Source organism: Equus quagga, chromosome 19, assembly GCF_021613505.1.
Source record: "Equus quagga isolate Etosha38 chromosome 19, UCLA_HA_Equagga_1.0, whole genome shotgun sequence".
Classification (NCBI taxonomy): Eukaryota; Metazoa; Chordata; class Mammalia; order Perissodactyla; family Equidae; genus Equus; species Equus quagga.
The window spans coordinates 2030086-2046950 of record NC_060285.1 but is presented as its reverse complement, the minus strand read 5'-3'; the positions used below and the strand labels follow the sequence as shown (position 1 = coordinate 2046950).

The 16865-nt window shown below is 57.0% G+C and overlaps 1 protein-coding gene across 1 annotated transcript in view; it reads left to right on the top strand.

Moving 5' to 3' along the window:
* The window catches only part of TAFA5 (TAFA chemokine like family member 5), a 251649-nt gene that overhangs the window by 153441 nt on the left and 81343 nt on the right, over positions 1-16865 (top strand). Inside the window, exon 2 of the mRNA XM_046646645.1 lies at positions 5102-5251. Within this exon, the coding sequence (XP_046502601.1) occupies positions 5102-5251 (150 nt within the window). The remainder of the gene's footprint in view (positions 1-5101; positions 5252-16865) is intronic.

Here is a 16865-nt window from a genome sequence, read left to right as displayed (position 1 = left end):
ATCTGTGTGTATGTCTGTGTGTATTTTTGTGTTCATATGCATGTATCCGTGTGTGCATATTTGTGTGTTCGTATGCGTATGTCTGTGTGTGTATATCTGTGTGTATATTTGTGTGTTTGCATGAGTTTATCCATGTGTGTGTATGTGTGTGTGTGTGTGTGTGTGTGTGTGGTGGAGAGAGAGCAGAGACGAGCTGAGAGAGGAGGAGGATGGGCAGGAAGCAGGGGGCCCCAGGCTCTGGAAGCGTCCTAGCTGTGTGCTCACCTCGTGGCCCCAGCGCCCCTCCCGGGACCTGCGTCAGCCCCCTGAGAGGCCCCTCTGGGAGGGGTGAGTGTTTGGGGGGGGCTCAGCTGTCAGAGGGCGAGAACCTGGAGGAGAGTGGAGCTGGCCCCACCAAGCCTATCTGCCTCGTCCTGGGCCTGGCCCCCAGCTCCACTCGACCCCCGGCCGAGCCCAGTGCCCTGTGTGCTCACGGCTTTGACCAGTGGTGCCGCCCAGGCCTTGGGGTCCACATGTGTGCTCTGCTTGGCGTGTGACGTGCAGCTCCGTCGGGGCCCAGCCGGCCGCCCCACTGCCCTCAGAGCTTCAGGAGCTGGGGATGATGGGACGGGACGGTGGGGCCTGTGGAGGGCTGTGCCCAGGGTGGGGGTGTCTTAAGGGCCCGCGGCCTCCACTCCAGGTGCACGGGCCAGGCCCTGCGGCCAAGATACGCGTCCTCTGCCCTGGATCTGGCTCAGGTTGGTATGCCGCTGGCCCAGTCAGGGGACATGCAGGGCTGAGGCGCAAGGCAGTGAGGTCTTCACAGCCAACTGGAGACCCGCATGGCACAGAGGGATTTCTGAGGGCAGGGGGCCCACCTGTACCAGCTCTGGGCGGAGCCCCCGGGGTGTCAAGGGCGCTGTCGCACCTCAGCTCTGCGTTAGAAGTGACCGGTGTGGCCCACTGTGCGCAGGGTCAGCCTGCTGCTCATCCCCTCACCCAGCCCCAAACTTGGGCACCGGCCAAATAAGGTGCAGTGGATTTCCTCCAAGCCGAGCGGGTCTTGGTGTGCCCAGGGGAGTGTGGACGGACAGGGAGGGTCCAGCTCCTGGAGCGAGTGCTCCATTGTGTCCACACAAGTTTGTGAGTTCAGAAGCAGATGGTTGTGTTCCAAGTACTGGGTAGCAGTGGGTTAGGGCCCATGTTGAATTTATAGCCTTAGTTGGATGATCGGCTCCCAGAGTGGAACCGTTAGCACAGGCAGGGCTGCGTGGAGGCCCAGCCCTGGCTGATTCTTCTCTGTCACATTGAGCGTGCACACGGTTCGGGGTGACCACCCATCTGATACCTGATCTCCGTGTTCAGCCGCGTGACCTGCTGGAAACATTCAGCTCGTGGTGTAAGAGCCACCAAGTGTCTGAGGACCGCCGGCTCTTCCGAGCCCCCCAGGCACCTCGGGTTTCTCGGTGCCTCTATTTTGGGCCCAGCTGCTGACCCACTGCCACTCCATCTCTGTCCCCTTGCCCTTCACCTGGGCTGCTTGCTTCCAAGAGTCCTGGACTGCCCCTTGGGCCTCCCAGGAGACCTGGCATTTGTAACTGTCGTCAGGGGACACTGGGTGCCCGCATCCGTGGAAGCGGAGTGGAGCCCCGGGGAGCAGACTGGCGGGGATTGGGGCGTTTATCATTAGCTCCTCCAGGAGGCAGGGACAACACCCCAAGAAGATGAGGCCAGCCCTGGAAGATGGTCACAACGCAGGCTGAGGAGGATGCGAAGGAGCCCGGGGTGAAAGCTCAGGAGGAGGGCCTCAGGGTCTGCAGAAAACCAACCCAAACATGGAATTGACTGGGTGAGAAATGTGGGCAGAGACCCTGAGGAGGGGCGGCCACGGCAGCCATGGGACAGCTGTGTGGACGGATGGAGCCGGGCTGGCCCTGGCACTCCAGCTGAGTCCTGGACGCCTTGTCAGCTGGTAACGAGCTAAAAGCTGGGGACACACGATCTCCCGAAGACAGCTGTGCAGGGTGTGCACCCCGCAGGTCGACGTGCATCTCCTTCCAAGTCGGGCATGTCCGCGTCTCACACAGAGGTTGGTGTTGTTCCGTTTTTAGGTTGAATGGTGTCCCCCAAAAAGATATGTTTGGGTCCTAACCCCCTACCTGTGAATGTGGCCTTTCACGGAAATGGGGTCTTTGCAACTGTGGGCAAGTTAAGAGGAGGCCCTTAGGGTGAGCCCTAATCCACCATGGCCAGTGACCCTATGGAAGCAGAAGAGACACATCAAGGAGTCCTCGGCTCAGTGACAGCACGGCCACCCTGGGTCTCCGCTCAGCTGCAGTAGGCGGGCGGCTCCTAAGAACTGCCCCCTGCCCTCTGGCTGTGAGGAGGCCACTGGCCCTAGGCGCCTGGGAGATGGGCCTCTGCCTGCCGTGACATCAGCCAGAGGTGCCTGGAGTCCGGGTGGGCGGCAGCGAGAACTGGGAATAGCAGAGCGCCCCGTGTCAACCTGCAGAGCTTAAAATAGCTGCCGGGAGGGAGCCCACGCACTGGCCGACTGCAGATCACGGTGTGGGACCAGCCCGTAAATCCCCACATCCTTGTCCACATCTGCATCTTTATCCACATCTGCAACCCCACCGTGCTCGGGGGCCCGTGAGGCAGAGGTGCCTGTCACCACCTCTCTGAGCCTCTGACCTCTGCTGTTGCCAGGAAGCGTCACCTCATTAGCCTGGACCACTTCTCTCTGCTGCATTTGTTTGCCCACTTATTTATTTGTGGGTCGATTTATTTATTTTTGTCTCATTCTTAGGACAGTACATAATTTGTGTGTAATTAGCCAGTGAGAGTAAAAATTTGCAGCCAAAGCCTTCAGGGGAGGTGGCCTCGGGGTGTTGGCCATGGGATGGGGTTCTGCTCAGCGAGGGGGTCCCGGTGGTTGGTGAGGAGGTGCCCCGCGTCCTTCGTGCCGCACCTGTATGGTCCCCCTACACCAGCCTCATGGGCTGTCCCCGGCTGGCTCTGGGCAGCTGGGTTGGGGCCCCTGTGCACAGCACCTCTGAGCTCCGGGCCGGCATGTCTGGTGCCCACTGTAGACGCCCGGGGCCTCTTGGCTCACACCCAGACACGACACCGCCAGGGTAGAGGGCAGCCTGGACGGCCCCAGGCCAGCAGAGCAGGTGGCTACTCCACATGCTTCATCCTGCCGGCTTGTGCCGTGCCTGACCTAGCCTTGGCTCTGGGCTCGGGTGGGGACCTGGAGGTGACAGAAAGGCAGGCACCATCCCGTGCAGTGCGCTGCCTGGAGGACCCAGGGGGCTGCCTGCAGGAGAGGGCCTGAGGTGGCAGCAGGGGCAGGTGCCAGCAGGAGTGTGGTGGGCAGACACTGGGGCTGACTGATCGGCAGCCAGGAGCAGCAGGGGCCACCACCCTCCTCCACCTGCACCCAGGGTCCCCTCCAGGTATCACCTGCTCATTGTTCCCTGTTCTGAGCCACAGCACCATCCCCCCCATTGTCCTGTGTTCCTGCTGACCCCCATGTCCCTGCATCTGTGTGCAGCCATCTTCCCCACTGGGAGGAGCCCCCCAGGGCAGAACACCATCTGCTTCACTCACATTGTGGTCCCAGGGCCCAAACAGAGGACAGCATGCTGTCGGCACTCGCTATTTCCTGAGTAACTGACAGAGCAGGGCACTTGAGTGAGTGAGGCCTCCGCGGGGTTCTACAGGGTGGGTGCCCAGGTGGAGGCCAAGGCTTCGTGGCCAGGTGGGAACAAACCAGCCAAGGGGCAGCCCAGGGTCGCAGTGTGGGCGTGGCCCGGGGCTGCACTGGCGGAGCTAGGGGAGGACCCCTAGCCTCCCTCCCGCTGGGCGTGGCAGCCAGGTTTCATCTTCACCGCCCCCCTCAAGTGCTGGCGCTGTCTGTCTTGGTGTCAGCACTCAGTACTCACTAGTGGAGCCTGTGTGCGTTTGACAGCAGAGTGGTGTCTGAAAGGACGCAGGGTTATCCTTCTGCCGGGACAGTGGGCCCGGGGCCTCAGAGAGATGGGTGCTCTCCCTAGGATTTCAGACATGTGAGGGGTGAGGAAGCCAGTCAAATTCCTTGAGTCGTCGCCTTCAAACGGAGCGTGTCCCTTCTCTGCACGCTGGGATGGCCCAGAGCCAGATGCAGGCCACAGAGCCATGCCGCCCGCGTCCTGTGCTCTGCGGGAGCTGGGACAGTGTCCATGGGGCCAGCAGGAGTGTGGGGCATGTCAGGCAGCCTGTGTGCACCCATGTGTATGCATCTACACAGGCACTTGCACCCTGTGTGAGCGTCTCTGTGTTTGTTTGCGTGTCCAGGTCACATGTACACAGTACGAGCAGCTCTGTGTGTACTTGTGTGGCCTGTGGGTCTCTGTGCCTCTCGGCCTCAGCGTGTTCACCCCTGAGTCCCGCCTGTGCAAACCTGTGTGCGGTGTGCTGCCTGTCCATCTGCCAGGCACGTGCAACGTGCACATCTGCACTTCCTGTGTAGCTGCATCTGTGTGTGCGTCTCATGTGCATGCGTGCGTGCGTGTGTATGCCCCAGCCTGTGGGAGGGAGACGGCCCGGCGTGGAGGGTTCTGTCCAGATCCCATGGCTCTCAGCTCTGTCCGGATGTGAGGTTTCTACCTCCTGGACCGGCAGCTTGTGAAGCTGTCACCAGACCTGGGAGAGGGTCTGTGGTGGTGTCCCCACCCTCAGGCCAGCTTGGGCACTGAGCTGAGGGGCCCAGTGTGGATTCAGGTCGCTGGGCTTTGTGTCATCCAAGTTCCTGAGATCAGAATGCCTGACAGTGTTAGAGGCTTCCTCTGTGGCTCAGTCTTCATTTCTGGTGCAACCGAGATGGGCCCATGTTTAATTTCCTATCTCCCGAGTCAGGGCCACCACCGTGATGTTGCGTGGAAGTCAAGGTCAACTGGCCCCATCCAGTGTGCAGCTTTTATAAAGCGGGTTCCTGAAAGCGTCATTGGAGGTGCTGGCGACGTCTCCTGTGGGAAGACGGTCTCCCTGTGGCTACTGTGGGCCCCTTTGCAGAGCAAGATGGTGAGTGGCTTGTCTCCAGGGGACGGCCACTCAACCCACATCTGTGCCTCTCTTGTAGGTCAGCTGGCCGCCGGCACCTGTGAAATTGTGACGCTGGACCGGGACAGCAGCCAGCCACGGAGGACGATCGCCCGGCAGACAGCTCGCTGTGCGTGCAGAAAGGGGCAGATTGCGGGCACCACGAGGGCCCGGCCCGCCTGCGTGGACGGTAAGAGCCCATGGCCCAGGCGACCCCACTGAGGGCCAGGGGAGGCTGCACGGCAGGCGTCCACCCGACACAGGGCCCCCACCCACCCAGAATGTTCCGTGGGGTCCCCTTGTTCTCAAGATCAGGCCTCAGGCTGACTGTCTTGTCCAGTGTGGCTGCTCCTGGGGGCAGCGTTGGCTTGTGCACCTGTGGGCTGTCTGCTGGCTGTGGGCTCGGTGTCCAGGGTGCTGGGGACGCAGATGGCGGGGAGCGAGGTCCCCAGGCGTGGTTGCAGGGAGTTACTGGTCTGGAGGCTGCGGGTCCTCCAAGTTGCTGTGGGCAGACGGGAGCAGAGGCCAGGCCATCCGCAAGACGGCTGGTGGCTCTGGATGCTGCTACCCCATCGCATGTGGTTTCTGACAGAGGCTGCCAGCCAGGTGGTGGGCTCCTCTTCCTCTGGGTCAGGCAAGTGTCAGGCACCCGCAGGCCCCCGTTTAGTGCTGTGCAGAAGGGCCTCGTCCGCCAGGGCTCCGAGGACAAGCCAATGAGCCTATGCAGGGGGCTGGTGGTGACCTCCTACAGGGCCACCAGAGGTTGAATGGTGTGGTCAATAGGATGTGCCCTGTTAACATCTCTGCTCCATTAACACTCAGAAAGGCACCGTGTGTAGGGGAGGCTGTACCTTTGGGGTCCGTCTTTGGAAACAGAATCACAGGTGGTCTTTACAAGGAGGAAGGGAGCCTATGCAGCTGCTGTTGGTCTCATCCTGGGTCCATCCATCCACTAGGAGAGGAGGCTGACGTGTGCAACCCCTGGGAGAACTAGCCCAGGCCCAGGCGGTGCAGGGTGAGACCTGGCACCCCAAGGCAGATGGTCGGGGAAGGGGTCTGGTGCCAACACCAGCCAGGGGTCAGGGATAGGGGGTGGATGTGGGAGGGCGCGGGCAGGTGGGCATCAGAGCAAGGCCAGAGCCCTGCCAGCGCCTGTGACCAGAGCAGGCAGAGAGACCCCCCCCCTCTCCTGAGGTGGTCTTGGGGGGCTCCTGTGGGCCTGGCCAGCAGCAGCTTTGTGTCAGTCCAGGTTCCTTGGGGTGGATGACCCCACACAGGGGTCTGCGGGGGCCTTGGTTCCTCGGGGGCTTCAGGAGACGTGGTCACAGCACGTCACGGTGGCCAGGTCCCAGGGTTCAGCCACTCCCTCCCACAGGGGCAGAGAGGGACTTGCCAGGGTCTTCTAGAGCTGGATTTGGGATCTGGGGCTTCTGGTTGGGGGCCCCCTGCCCCGCAGCCTCTATGTAGGGCTCTGGGACACAGGCTCCCCAGCTCAAACCCACTGCCTCTGCTCAGGAGCCCGCCTCTACTCTGATCTCCGACACGGGGATAATACCAGTGTTCGTGACAGTCACCTGAGAAGTGCCGCACCTGGAGCTGAGACATCCTGAGCGCTGGCAGCCAGCTCAAAGAGGCCCCAGTGACGGGTGGGGGACGTTGGGAGCAAGGACACAATCATAACTGTGGGACCTTGGGGAGGGCTTTCTGACGAGCTAGGCAGGTCCCAGTGCAGCCCCCAAGGCCAGAAAGGCCGCCAGGAAGGGGTCAGCAGGGCCTTGAAGCCACCTCAGGGTCTGGAGCTGGTTGGATCAGGGACCCCGCGCATGTCACTGATGAACCTGTCCTCAGACTGTCTGGGCACGTGGCTCTGCAGTGAGTCTGCCTGGGGTCCATAGCCGGGAGCTCGAGCCCCACTGGGCATCCAGCAGGAAAGACCAGGAGCAGGTGAGGGCCCAGGGCTCCTGGCCGGAGGGGGCAGGCCCAGCCCACGCCACTCGTGACCCAGGCACCCGTGCACCTTGGGACCGAGCTGGTGGCTCAGGTGTGGCCACGTGGGGGCCTCGCCTGCAGAGCCTGGCCACCCAGAAGCTCCCTGAAGGCCCGGGGCTGTCGGCTCACCGACCACCCAGGCCCCACAGACCCCACAGCCATGTGCCAGCGCCTGTGCTGCCATCCTTTTGGGGACGTCAGAGACACTCGGGAGATTGTGGCAAAGGAGGCTGGCTGCGCCGTGTCGGGGGCTGGAGGTGAATGGAGGGCTCTTAAGGCCGCTGGCGCCTTCTGGGGAAACGGAACAGGAAGAACCGTCCCTGGGGATGGTTTTGTTTGTAAGAACCTGTCATTTGTCCTTATTAAAACGTCTGTCAGTGGGTGTCCTGTGTTTAAACACCCAGGTGTGTGCCACTCCCGGGCGGCTCTCTGATTCTAGATCTCCGTCCTGCCAGCCTGAGTCCAGGGCAGGTGCGGACGAGGGGCCAGCCATCTTGATCCCAATGAAGGGAATTAATGCTCCCGCATGCCGCCACCGTCTCCGGCTCCGGTAATGGGGACAAGCTCACACGTGACGGCGCGCGGGCCTTGTCGGCTGACGTTGATTGATTCTTCCCGAGACTAGAGGGAGGGAGAGGCACTGGCAGCCACGTCCCTGCCTCTCTCCTCATTAGCCTGCAGGCCGCGGGGAGGGGGGCACAGTTGATCACTAATTGAATCTGGGGCTGCTCATCAGAAACCCGGCACTTGCCCTCTCCCCGGGAGACCCCCAGGGCCTGCGGAGCGGGTCCCAGAGACCCAAATTAAAACTGGCCATTTTCAAGGGAGGCCGGGCAAATGCGTTAGCTGGTGCTTTTTGCACAGTGGGCATTTTCCAAGCTGCCATCTAATTTAATTTTTGCTTTTCTATTTTCCCGCTCTGCGTGCATAATAAGTTGCCTCACGTATGAAGTGTGTCTGCTCAAGAGAAAACTTGTGCCACGCCAGGGCGGTCGGAATTTAATGTGAGCGGGGTTTAAATTGGGATAGTTTATGCCAACTCTACTGTGTCTGTTGAATGTGGGTGCTTGGAAGCTGGCTCACGTCTGTGTCAATTCTGTTCAGTTGTTGAACCATTTATTAATCAGCTTATTTGTTTGTTTGTTCATTCGCTCACTCGTTCATTCAAACAAGGTGTACGCTCAGGGCTGGAGGAGACGTGTAAGGGAAGGGTGACTCAAGCACCCAGTGCAGCAGTGCTGTGGGCTGGGGTCCAGACAGTGGGGAAGGGGCCATGGGACCCAGAGTACCACCATCTCTTCCTCCCCAGGACCTTGGCAAAGCTGCATCCATGAGGGGACATTTGAACAGGGTACTGAGGGATGAAGAGGAGTTCACCAGGATAGCTTCTCTTCTTGGATGGAAGGGGCTAGTGGAGGGAGGAGAACTCCTGCTCCTGTCTCTGCGCTCGAAGCGTTTCCGGGTCAGCCTCTCCCCAGCCTCTGTGACCCACGGTTCCTGCCTGGAGTTGTTCCAGACTAGAGACCCGTCAGGAAAGAGGTCCTCAAATGAACCCCAGTCATCTCTGCAGGGTTCAGCGTCCTAAACCCCAAATACAGGACAGAACCTCACCTTAGGGCTGCCCAGTCATGGATGCCACAGGTAACAAGGGGGCAAGCCTGCCTCTACCATGCCTAGTTGTTGTGTAGAGCTCTGAGGCCCCTCTGCCCGTCAGTGGAAACACGCTGGTCCCCAGGCCACCACGGTGCCGCAGTGATGACGGAGGCCCTGTCCCCAAGCCTCCCGGCATGCAGCAGAAAGCCACCCAGAGCCGACTCTCCCTCCCGCTGAGGCAGCATCTTTCTTTATAAGTGGAGGTCTTCCTCCCATCAGCTGTGTTCCCGTGAAACTCTCTTTAAAAAATCAAAGGAAAGGGGTCTGGCCCCATGGCTGAGTGGTTAACTTCGCATGTTCTGCTTCGAGCGCCTTGGGGTTCGCTGGTTCGGATCCCGGGTGCGGACATGGCACCGCTTGACAAGCCATGCTGTGGTAGGCGTCCCACATATAGAGTAGAGGAAGGTGGGCACGGATGTTAGCTCAGGGCCAGTCTTCCTCAGTTAAAAGAGGAGGATTGGCAGCAGATGTTAGCTCAGTGCTAATCTTCCTCAGAAAAAAAAAGAAGAAATCAAAGTACAGAAGGCTGCCCGGTGCCAGGGGCCTGGCGCAGGCCATTGGGAGAGGAGAGCTTGTTTCTGAAGCAGCACCGCCCTGGCCATGGGGGCAAAAGGTGAAGGCAGGAGTCTCTGGCCTGGGCCGGGCAGTTATCCCTGGGAGCCCAGGGGGAGGGCAGGCCAGTGTCTGAGTTCTGCCAGGCCTGTTGCGAGGGCTGCAGCTGGCCGCCCAGGAGGAGCGAGTAACTGGGGCTGGCACACGTCTGGAGAGGCTTCGGGAAGTCAGAGCTGCCCTCAGCGCGTGGCCGGCCAGGCTCTCTGAAGGCTCTGCCGGGACCTGCTGGCTGATGCAATGGACCATCCACACCTGCTGTGGGCCTGCCTTTCTTCTAGGTGGCCATTCCCTTGTGTTCTCGAGCACAGAGTATGCCCCATCACATGCCTGCACATTAGGGTCAGAACTCATAACGTGCTTTTCCTTTCAGGGGGCCTGGGATGCAAAAGACTCCCGGGCTGTGGAGTGGAAAGTCATGCCCCCAGGCCCTGCTTGTGGTCACCAGAGGGTGCGCCGGGGCCAGGCCCCTGTCTTCATCCACAGATTGGGATAACAGTGGACATCATCACGCTTCCCTTAGGGTGAAACGAGATCCGATGCGCACAGGCCCTCACTCAACTGGTACCCAGCTTAGGGAGCCACTTTGTCCCCCATTTGCATTTTTCTCAGCAATACATGAAACATGTGTGTCCCAGATGTGGCCTTAGGGACTCTGCTGAGGAAGTGTGCAGCAGGGATAAATGTGTAGGAGGGGTCTGTGTGCAGATGGCTGTGACGGTTCTGGATCAGCGAGGAAGTGCAAATCCCCAAGAGGGTCCAGGATGGAGCTGGGAGGCCTCCTCATTTAGAAGGAGGTGCAAAGAATCGAGAGTCCAGAAATGAACCCTTAACAGGGATCATTAAGTGATTTTTGACAAGGGTGCCCAGACCATTCAATGGGGAAAGAATAGTCTTTTCCACAAGTGATGCTGGGGCAACTGGAGACCCACGTGCAAAAGAATGACATCGGATCCCTACCTCCCACCAAATACAAAAGATTAACTCAGCATGGACCAAATACCTAAATGTCAAGGACTACGTGATAAAACTTGTAGAAGAAAACAGAGATAACTCTTCATGACCTTGGGTTTGACAAGCGTTCTTAGATATGACACTGGAAGCCCAAGCAACAAATGAGAAAATAGATAAGTGAGACGTCATCAAAATTAGAAACTTTTGTGTTTCAGAGGATGTCATCAAGAAAGTGAAAAGGCAGCCCACAGAAAGGGGGAATATATTTGCAAAACATGTATCTAAGAGACTTTTATCCAGAATATTATAAAGAACTCATGTAACTTGATAATGAAAAGACAAAAAATTAAAGAGCTGGCAAAGTGTCTGACTAGGCATTCTTCAAAGAAGATGTGTATGTGTGAATAGCCAATAAGTACATGAAAAGATGCTAGATGTCGCTAGTCGTCTGGCAAATGCAAATCAAACCCGACAGTGAGATGCCACTTCATACTCACCAGCATGGCTAGGACCACACATCAGAGAATAACAAGTGTTGACAAGGAAGTGGAGAAATCGGAACCCTCACACATCGCTGGTGGGAATGTTGAATGGTGCAGCTGCTTTGGGAAATGAGCCAGCAGTTCCTGATGTGAATAAACGTAGAGTGGTCATGTGGCCCAGCAGTCCCACTCCTACTGGCATCCCAGGTACATACCCGGGAGAAATGAACCTGTCTCCACTTGAAAACCTGTCCACCAATGTCCACAGCAGAGTGAACCATAAGAGACAAAAAGCAGAAACAGCCAGATGTCCATCAGTGGACAAGCACATAAACAAAATGTAGGATGTCCTCATAATGGAACATTACTGAGCCATAAAAAAGAATGAAGTGGGGCCAGCCCGGTGGCACAGTGGTTAAGTTCACACGTTCTGCTTCGGCAGCCTGGAGTTCACTGGTTTGGATCCCAGGTACGGACATGGCACTGCTTGGCAAAAGCCATGCTGTGACAAGCATCCCACATATAAAGTAGAGGAAGATGGGCATGGATGTTAGCTCAGGGCCAGTCTTCCTCAGCAAAAAGAGGAGGATTTGCAGCAGTTAGCTCAGGGCTAATCTTCCTCAAAAAAAAAAGAAAAAAGAATGAAGTTTCGACACACGCTACATGGATAAACCTTGAACACATCATGTGAAGGGAAAGGAACCAGACACGAAGGCCACATGTCATGTGATTCCATTCCCATGAAATGTCCAGAACAGGCAGACTTGTAGAGACGGAAATCAGTTTAATGTTTGCCAGGGGCTGGCAGAGGGGAAAAGGCCGAGTGACAGGTAATGAAAACAGGCTTTCTTTTTGGGTGCAAATGTTCTAAGACTGGTGATGGGTACACAATTAGATATACAAAAGACCACTGATTGAACACTAGGTGGGTGAGGTGTACCATATGTGAATTACGACTCCATGAAGCTCTTGCAAGACGCACACGCACACAGAATTCGGTGAGGACGGGCAGCTGGGGAGGACGGGCAGGGGCTCGCATGCGGTGGGGGGCAGGGCTGGCGCTGCCCAGTGCACCCTGTGTGAGGAGGACCAGGGGTTAGGACGCAGCCGCCCTGCAGCCTGGCTGGGCTGGAACTCAGTCTGGAGCAGGTGTGACAGGAGAGTGTAGACCACCTTTCTCAACGTCCTGATGACGAACGGCCGACACCTGTGTTTAAAGATACACTGAGAAGTGGATAACGGGAAAAACAAGCCTTCAGAAAGCCTTGGGTGGAAGTCTGGTTTTTGTTAGATTCAGCAGACGCCGGCTTACTCCATTTCGGCACCGGCCGCGCCGAATGAGGGAAGGTGCAGCCTGGGCCTCCGGAGTCCCGGCCTCACTTTGCGCTGCACGCGCAGCTGCTGTCTTGGGTGGAGTCTGGCTGTGAAGGAGAAGGGAGGCCCCAGGAGTTGGATTTGGTGCTAGAAGCAAAAACAAAAGAAGAACAGACCTGAGGCCATTCAGATGCTGGTGGGGAGGATGGGGAGGAACTTAGAGACCAAGAAAGAGCCAGAAGTGGCGGCACGTTCCCAGGACAGAATTGGGGGTGGGGCCCAGAGCTGGGGGACAGGGACCTCAGTGGAGGAGGGCAGCGTCCCCACTGTGAGGACAGACAGAGCAGGGAGGGCCTGGACCCCAGGAGCTGGGGGCGGTGCCTTATTTCTCCACCAGGTAGGCAGCCTTGGAGTTGCGAGGAGTCGGGCTGGGAAAGGAGGCAGGAAGCAGACAGGCGGGCCCTGCCCAGGCTCTTCTGTCCTCACACCGCCTCCTCCGCCCCCCATCTTCTGTCCTCTGTGGAGTTGGGAACCATCACAGCATCACAAACCATAAGATATACCTGGGCACCTGAGCTGTGGCCGCCTGCGCCCATCCTGGGTGGCCACCGAGGTACCTTTCAGTATGTGCCTGAGACGTGGGGGCACCCGACCCTCCGGGGACGTGTCCTCCCCATGTGGGCTCAGCTCCACTCTGCCTGCTCAGGGAGATCTCGAGGTTTCCAGAGCCTTCCTGAGGCTGCAGCCAGGGGCCAGGTCGTGGGACCAGGACAGGCCCTCAGACCCCGAGGCTTGGGGTCCCTGCTCTGCATGGCGTGGGGCGCCCCAGGGCCAGCACGAGCGGATGGGGAAGCAGACCCAGTGTGGCAGGCATGCCCCGCAGCCTGCTGCTCGATCCAGTGACAACAAAGGACGGAGCTGTTGTGACACAGCTGCCACATTCCGCCACCGCTGGGGGCCTCCTGCTGGGTAGAGGGTGGTGTGCAACAAACTCTGGAAGCTCCAGACGCCAGTGCTCTGCCTTCCTGAGCACATCGCTGCACCCTGCACGTCCGGGACCAGGTTGGGTTTCAGACGCCTGGTGATGAGCCGTCAAATCAGCTCTGAGCAGGGACTTGTTTAAGATGGAAGGTGGCAGGACGCACGCCTAGAGCCCCAGGCGCGAGGGATGGTAAGCTAGGCGGGGGCAGCGGGGGCTCTGGCCCGAGATCCACGCTGTGCCACAGGCAGCCTAGGCCTGGGCCGGCCTCGCCCGGCAGCTCTGTGGCCTCCACGCTCAGGGAGGGGCGGGTTCCCGGGCCAGGCTGGCTGCACCCACAGGTGTCAGAGCTGCGATGATAGGCCTTTGGGAGAACACCAGAGAAGGGACAACACCATTATCGGACAAGCGGTCCCCTGGAGAGTTCTGGAACGTGGTGCTGCTTTTAGTTGTGGGAAGACCACGCAGCGGCTGGTTGACGTTTATGCAGAGAGCAGAGGGTCATTTGGTCCCAGGGTGCCCTTCCTTCAGAATCCCCGATTCCTCTCAGCTCCCTGCACTGTGGAGCCCCAGTAACATGTGGGTCTGGGTGAGGGACCAGAGACAGGGTGCCAGCATTCAGAGGGGTGTCCGTGTGTCACCAGACGGCCACTGGCTGGTGGCCACCTCACTTTGCCAGGTGCCATGGAGGATGGGTGGGTGGGAGGACGGGCCGGGGGCAGCCGAGCAAATGGGTGTAAGCAGACTCCATCCTCCTGCCAGAGCGCCAGCCTCGCCAGGGTGCGGAGCCCCGATGGAGGGACTGTGGGTCTCCTTGCTCCCGTCCCCGTCCTTTCACGGGTGAGGCATCCTCCTGGAGCCTCTGAGCACAGGGTCCCCGTGCCCACTAGTTCTTGCTCTGCGGGCTTCCAGGGGAGGAAGGTCACACCTGCTGGACTGGGCCGTGTGACCTTGGATGGACCTCTTCCCTCCCCCTGGCCAGGAAGAGACCTTTTCTAGCCGCCAAGGTCAGCTGCTCCGGGGGATTCCCCTGCCATGTGGGGAATGACGCACACTCAGGACAGGTCTCAGTTCTGTTGTGGAAGAACCTGTCCGCCCTCAGCCTCCCGAGGACAGCAGGTCCTTCTCTGTGCATCACCCTCTTGTGCTGCGACACAGGGTCCTGAGCAGGGTGACCCGGGCTGTGGCTGGCCAAGGATGTCTCTGTGCCCTGGCCTTTCTGCTGAGCATGGCCCCCCCGGCTGGGTCTCTGCCATCCTCATGATTCCAAGTAGGTTTCAGTAGGTTTTTAAATGTTTTCTAGACTTGTGCATCTTTGAGCAGGATGGGACTTGAGTTGAACGCTAAGGACACTCTGATGTGGAGGGAAAGGGGAGGGGGAGGGTTTGGGGGCGTTTTGGTAAGAATTGTCCTTGTTCCAGTTCCGGGCTCTGCAGCCTCCCAGGCGGAGGCCCCCACGCAGCAGCCAGTGCAGGAGCGCTGAGAGTGGGGTGCGGGGACAGCATGAGATGGGGGAAGGGGGCCGTCACGGGCAGCACACTCCTGATGGGGCCACGGGCCCAGGGCTGAGCCTGGCAGATGCAGCAGTGAAAATCTGGGAAAGCTTCCTGGAGGAGCTGAGCACTTGTCTCAGGCAGGTGGTCACAGGCACCTGCTGCGGCTCTGTGGGCGTGGTTGTGCCCTAGACTCCTGGGGGTCTTTTCCAGCAGGCCCGAAAGAGTGACTACCCACGTCCATGTCTATCCTGTCCAGACCCCCGACCTCACTCTGAGGGGAACAGCCTCTGAGGGGTGGGCAGGATGCAGAGTGGAGAGCAAGCCTGTCTTTGGGGGGAAAAGCTTTTATATGTTTCAATAACTGGAAAAGTGGGTGTAAGTATGTTTGCATTTTTAGAAACGTGTGTAGGCATTTTATTCTGTGTGGCCTCTAGCAGGTCACTCAAGCTCTCTGAGCTGTAGACAGAGAGGCAGCAGAAAGCTGTGAGCCAATGCCCCGTGTCAGTGCCATGTAGTGACTTCCTACAGGTGGTGTGATTTGCTTTTTGAGGGCTGCTTGACCCACCCCTTAGATGTGCTGGGCAGGCTCGCAGTAACTTCCAGAGTCATGTGTTACATTTTTAGGAATTTTGGGAGCTGATTTTTATATATAGCCATTCTTAAAAATTAAATTATATAAATTTACCTGCAAATAAATTCTATTAAAAATAAAGATACCCCCATTAAGACATGAGAAAAAGAACAAGTTAAATCTAAATCAAGTAGAAGGAAGAAAGTAATAAAGATGGAGAATGAAAATAAATGAAATGGAAAATAGAAAAAACAATGGAAATCAACTAAACTAGAAGTTAATTCTTTGAAAGGTAAACAAAATTAACAAACCTTTAGCTAGACTGATCAGAGAGAGAGAGAGATGGCTCAAATAACTAAATCAGGAATAAAAGAAAGGACCACCCTCTTTATTTTCACTGCCCACTTTACAGAAATACAAAGGGCTGGAAGGAGTACTGTGAACAGTGGGTCCTGTTAGACAACTCAGGTGAAATGGACACGTTCCTGAAAACCCACAAACTGACTCAAGAAGGAACAGAAAGTCTGAGTAGACCTCTGATGAGTAAAGATGGTGAGATAGTGGTCAGATAGCTTCCCAGCAAGAAAAGCCCAGGACCAGATGGCTTCAGTGGTGAATTCCACCAAATTTAAAGAAGAATTCACACCAATCCTTCTCAAACTCTTCCAAAAAAAAAAAAAAAAAATTACAGGAAGAAACACTTCTTAACTCACTCTGTGAGGCTGGTATTACCCTGACACCAGAAGTATCAGATAAAGACATTGCGAAGAAACTACAGACCTCATGAGCACAGATGTGAAAATCCTCGACAAAATGCTAGGAAGCTGGATCCAGTAGCGTATGACAGGCTTACACATCGAGAGCAAGTAGGACCGTCTCAAGGGTGCAAGGTCGGTTCAATGTATGGAAATCAGTAAATGTAATACACTGTGTTAATAATGAAGCAGAAATCACATGATCACCTCAATAGCTGCAAAAACGCATTTAACAAAATCCAGCGCCCTTTCATGATAAAAAATCTCGAGAAACTAGGAGAAAAAGAGAAGTTCTCAATGTGACAAAGGGGCATCTATGAAACATGGCAGGCTGTGTTGTACTCAATGGAGGAAGCCTAGATGCTTTTGCTCTAAGATAAGAAGACGACCAGGATGTCTGCTCTCGACACTGCTATTCAACAGTGTCCTGGAGGTTCTAGCCAGGGTGATTGGGCAAGAAAAATAAACACAAGCCATCCTGATCAGGAAGGAAGAAGTAAAACTACCTGTTCACAGATGACATGATCTTTTATGAAGAAAATCTGAAGGAATCCACGCTCATATGCTTAGAACTCATAAAGGAGTTCATCAGGGTTGCAGGATACAACATCAGTATACAAAAGTCAATCGTATTTCTGTGCTGTGGTAGTGAACAATCTGAAAAGGATCTTAAGGACGCAATTCCATTCACAATAGCATCAAAGGAATAAAATACTCAGGAATAAGTTTAACAAAGAAATGCCACTGAAAGCTATAAAATGGAGCTGGGGTGGAGTTAGCATGAGCCCTTTCCTGCCCGGGGTTGGGGGGGGGGGCGGCCTCTGTCCCTCTGTGTGTGGTTTCTGTCCAGTTTCGCAGCACTGTGTCCCCCAGAGGTCCCTCTCCCCAGCCAGCCTGAGAGTCCCACCGGATGGGGATGGTCTCATTCATCGAACCATCTCCAGGACAGAGCCCACTGCCCAGGGTATGATGAGTGACCGTCTGTCGGTGAGACCTGACACC